The sequence below is a fragment of the Prionailurus viverrinus genome, chromosome D1, assembly GCF_022837055.1.
Source record: "Prionailurus viverrinus isolate Anna chromosome D1, UM_Priviv_1.0, whole genome shotgun sequence".
Lineage (NCBI taxonomy): Eukaryota > Metazoa > Chordata > Mammalia > Carnivora > Felidae > Prionailurus > Prionailurus viverrinus.
In genome coordinates, this window is record NC_062570.1 from 63,263,817 (window position 1) to 63,265,387 (window position 1,571).

The 1,571-nt window shown below is 47.0% G+C and overlaps 1 protein-coding gene across 1 annotated transcript; it reads right to left on the minus strand.

Moving 5' to 3' along the window:
* Positions 1 to 381: 381 nt before the first annotated feature.
* LOC125176901 (olfactory receptor 52B2) lies at positions 382 to 1,350 on the minus strand. The gene has a single exon (XM_047878820.1). The coding sequence runs from the start codon at positions 1,348 to 1,350 to the stop codon at positions 382 to 384; it is 969 nt and encodes a 322-aa protein (XP_047734776.1).
* Between the last annotated feature and the right edge of the window lie 221 nt (positions 1,351 to 1,571).

Sequence of the window (1,571 nt, forward strand, 5' to 3'; positions counted from 1 at the left end):
CAGATGTTAAATATAAAACTATTTTTATCCATGTACTCATAACTCACTTCATGTTATGTTCAGTTCTCTGTGTTTCTGGAGTACGTCTGGTCTACTGAAGATACCAAATGTTCACATCAGAAGCATGTATGCTTAGTTATTATTCCTGGGTTGTGGAAGAGGGGTGTGAGAAGAGAAGAAGATAAAGAATACAAAGAAACAGGAGAAGAAGGCAAAGATGAAGAACCAGAAGAGGAAAAAAGAAAAGTTGGAGGAGGACCACAAAGAAGGTCCACGAAGAAAAAGAGGAAGAGAAGTAAAAGCCCTCTTAGTCCAGGAAATCTCTGTATTTCACACTTAATTTCCTTGATAAAGCTTGGAGGGCAGATTCCTGAGGAGCCATTAGCCTGGAGGGGAAGCACAGCACCAAGTCCTGATGTCAAAGAACCGGTGGGCTACACCCTCCCGGATCTGCTTAGTCTTCACACCATAGACAATGGGATTGAGCATTGGTGGCACCACCACATAAAGATTGGCCAGCAGAATATGGACATGTCGAGGAATGTTATGCCCAAAGCGGTGGGTCAATAATGTAAAGAAGGATGGAACATAAAACATGAGGATGACACAGAGGTGGGAGCCACAAGTGCTAAGGGCCTTGTGCCGGGCATCCTGGGAGGGCAAATGAAACACGGCTCGGAGGATCAGTGAGTAAGACACAGCAATTAGGATCACATCCACGATGACCATGACAATGGGCACTGAGAAGCCATACCAGATGTTAATGGTGATGTCAGCGCAGGCCAAGCGGGCCACTCCAATATGCTCACAATAGGAATGGGGGACAATGTTGGTCCGGCAGAAGGGCAGCCGCTTCAATAAGAAGATCACTGGGAAGATGATGCAGAAGCTTCTGGTGACAATGGCCAGACCAATCCTTCCCACAACACGCCATGTTAGCACGGCTGTATAATGCAGGGGGACACAGATGGCCACAAAGCGGTCAAAGGCCATGGCTAACAGGATGGCTGACTCCCCCACAAACATCACATGGACAAAGAAAACTTGGGTGACACAGGCATCAAAGGCAATGTCATGGGCATGGAGCCAAAAGATGGCTAGAGCCTTGGGTACGGTAGTGGTGGACAGCAGGATGTCCGTGATGGCCAGCATGGAGAGAAAGAAGTACATGGGCTCATGAAGATTACGTTCTGTGATGATGACCACTATCAGGATGCTGTTCCCTACGATGGCAGTGATATACATGAGGCAGAGGGGTATTGACAGCCAAATGTGGTAAGCCTCCCATCCAGGGATGCCGAGTAGGACAAAAACTGCAGGGTGAAAGATGGTAAAGTTGGTGTGAGTCATGATGCACTTTAGAGTCCTCTCTATAATGACTCAGAAGCTGATGAGTCTGCTGAAAGTGACAGGAACAGAAAGGATCTCTGAGTGTGTATGGAGATCATACAAGAGAGCATCAAGGTCTAAACCATGGGACTCTCCACAGGCAAGTTCTCCCATAGAATGCTCACTTGAGTGTAGGAATGACTTCTGACCCTTGATGCCTCATTAGCATGTAGATCTTCTGT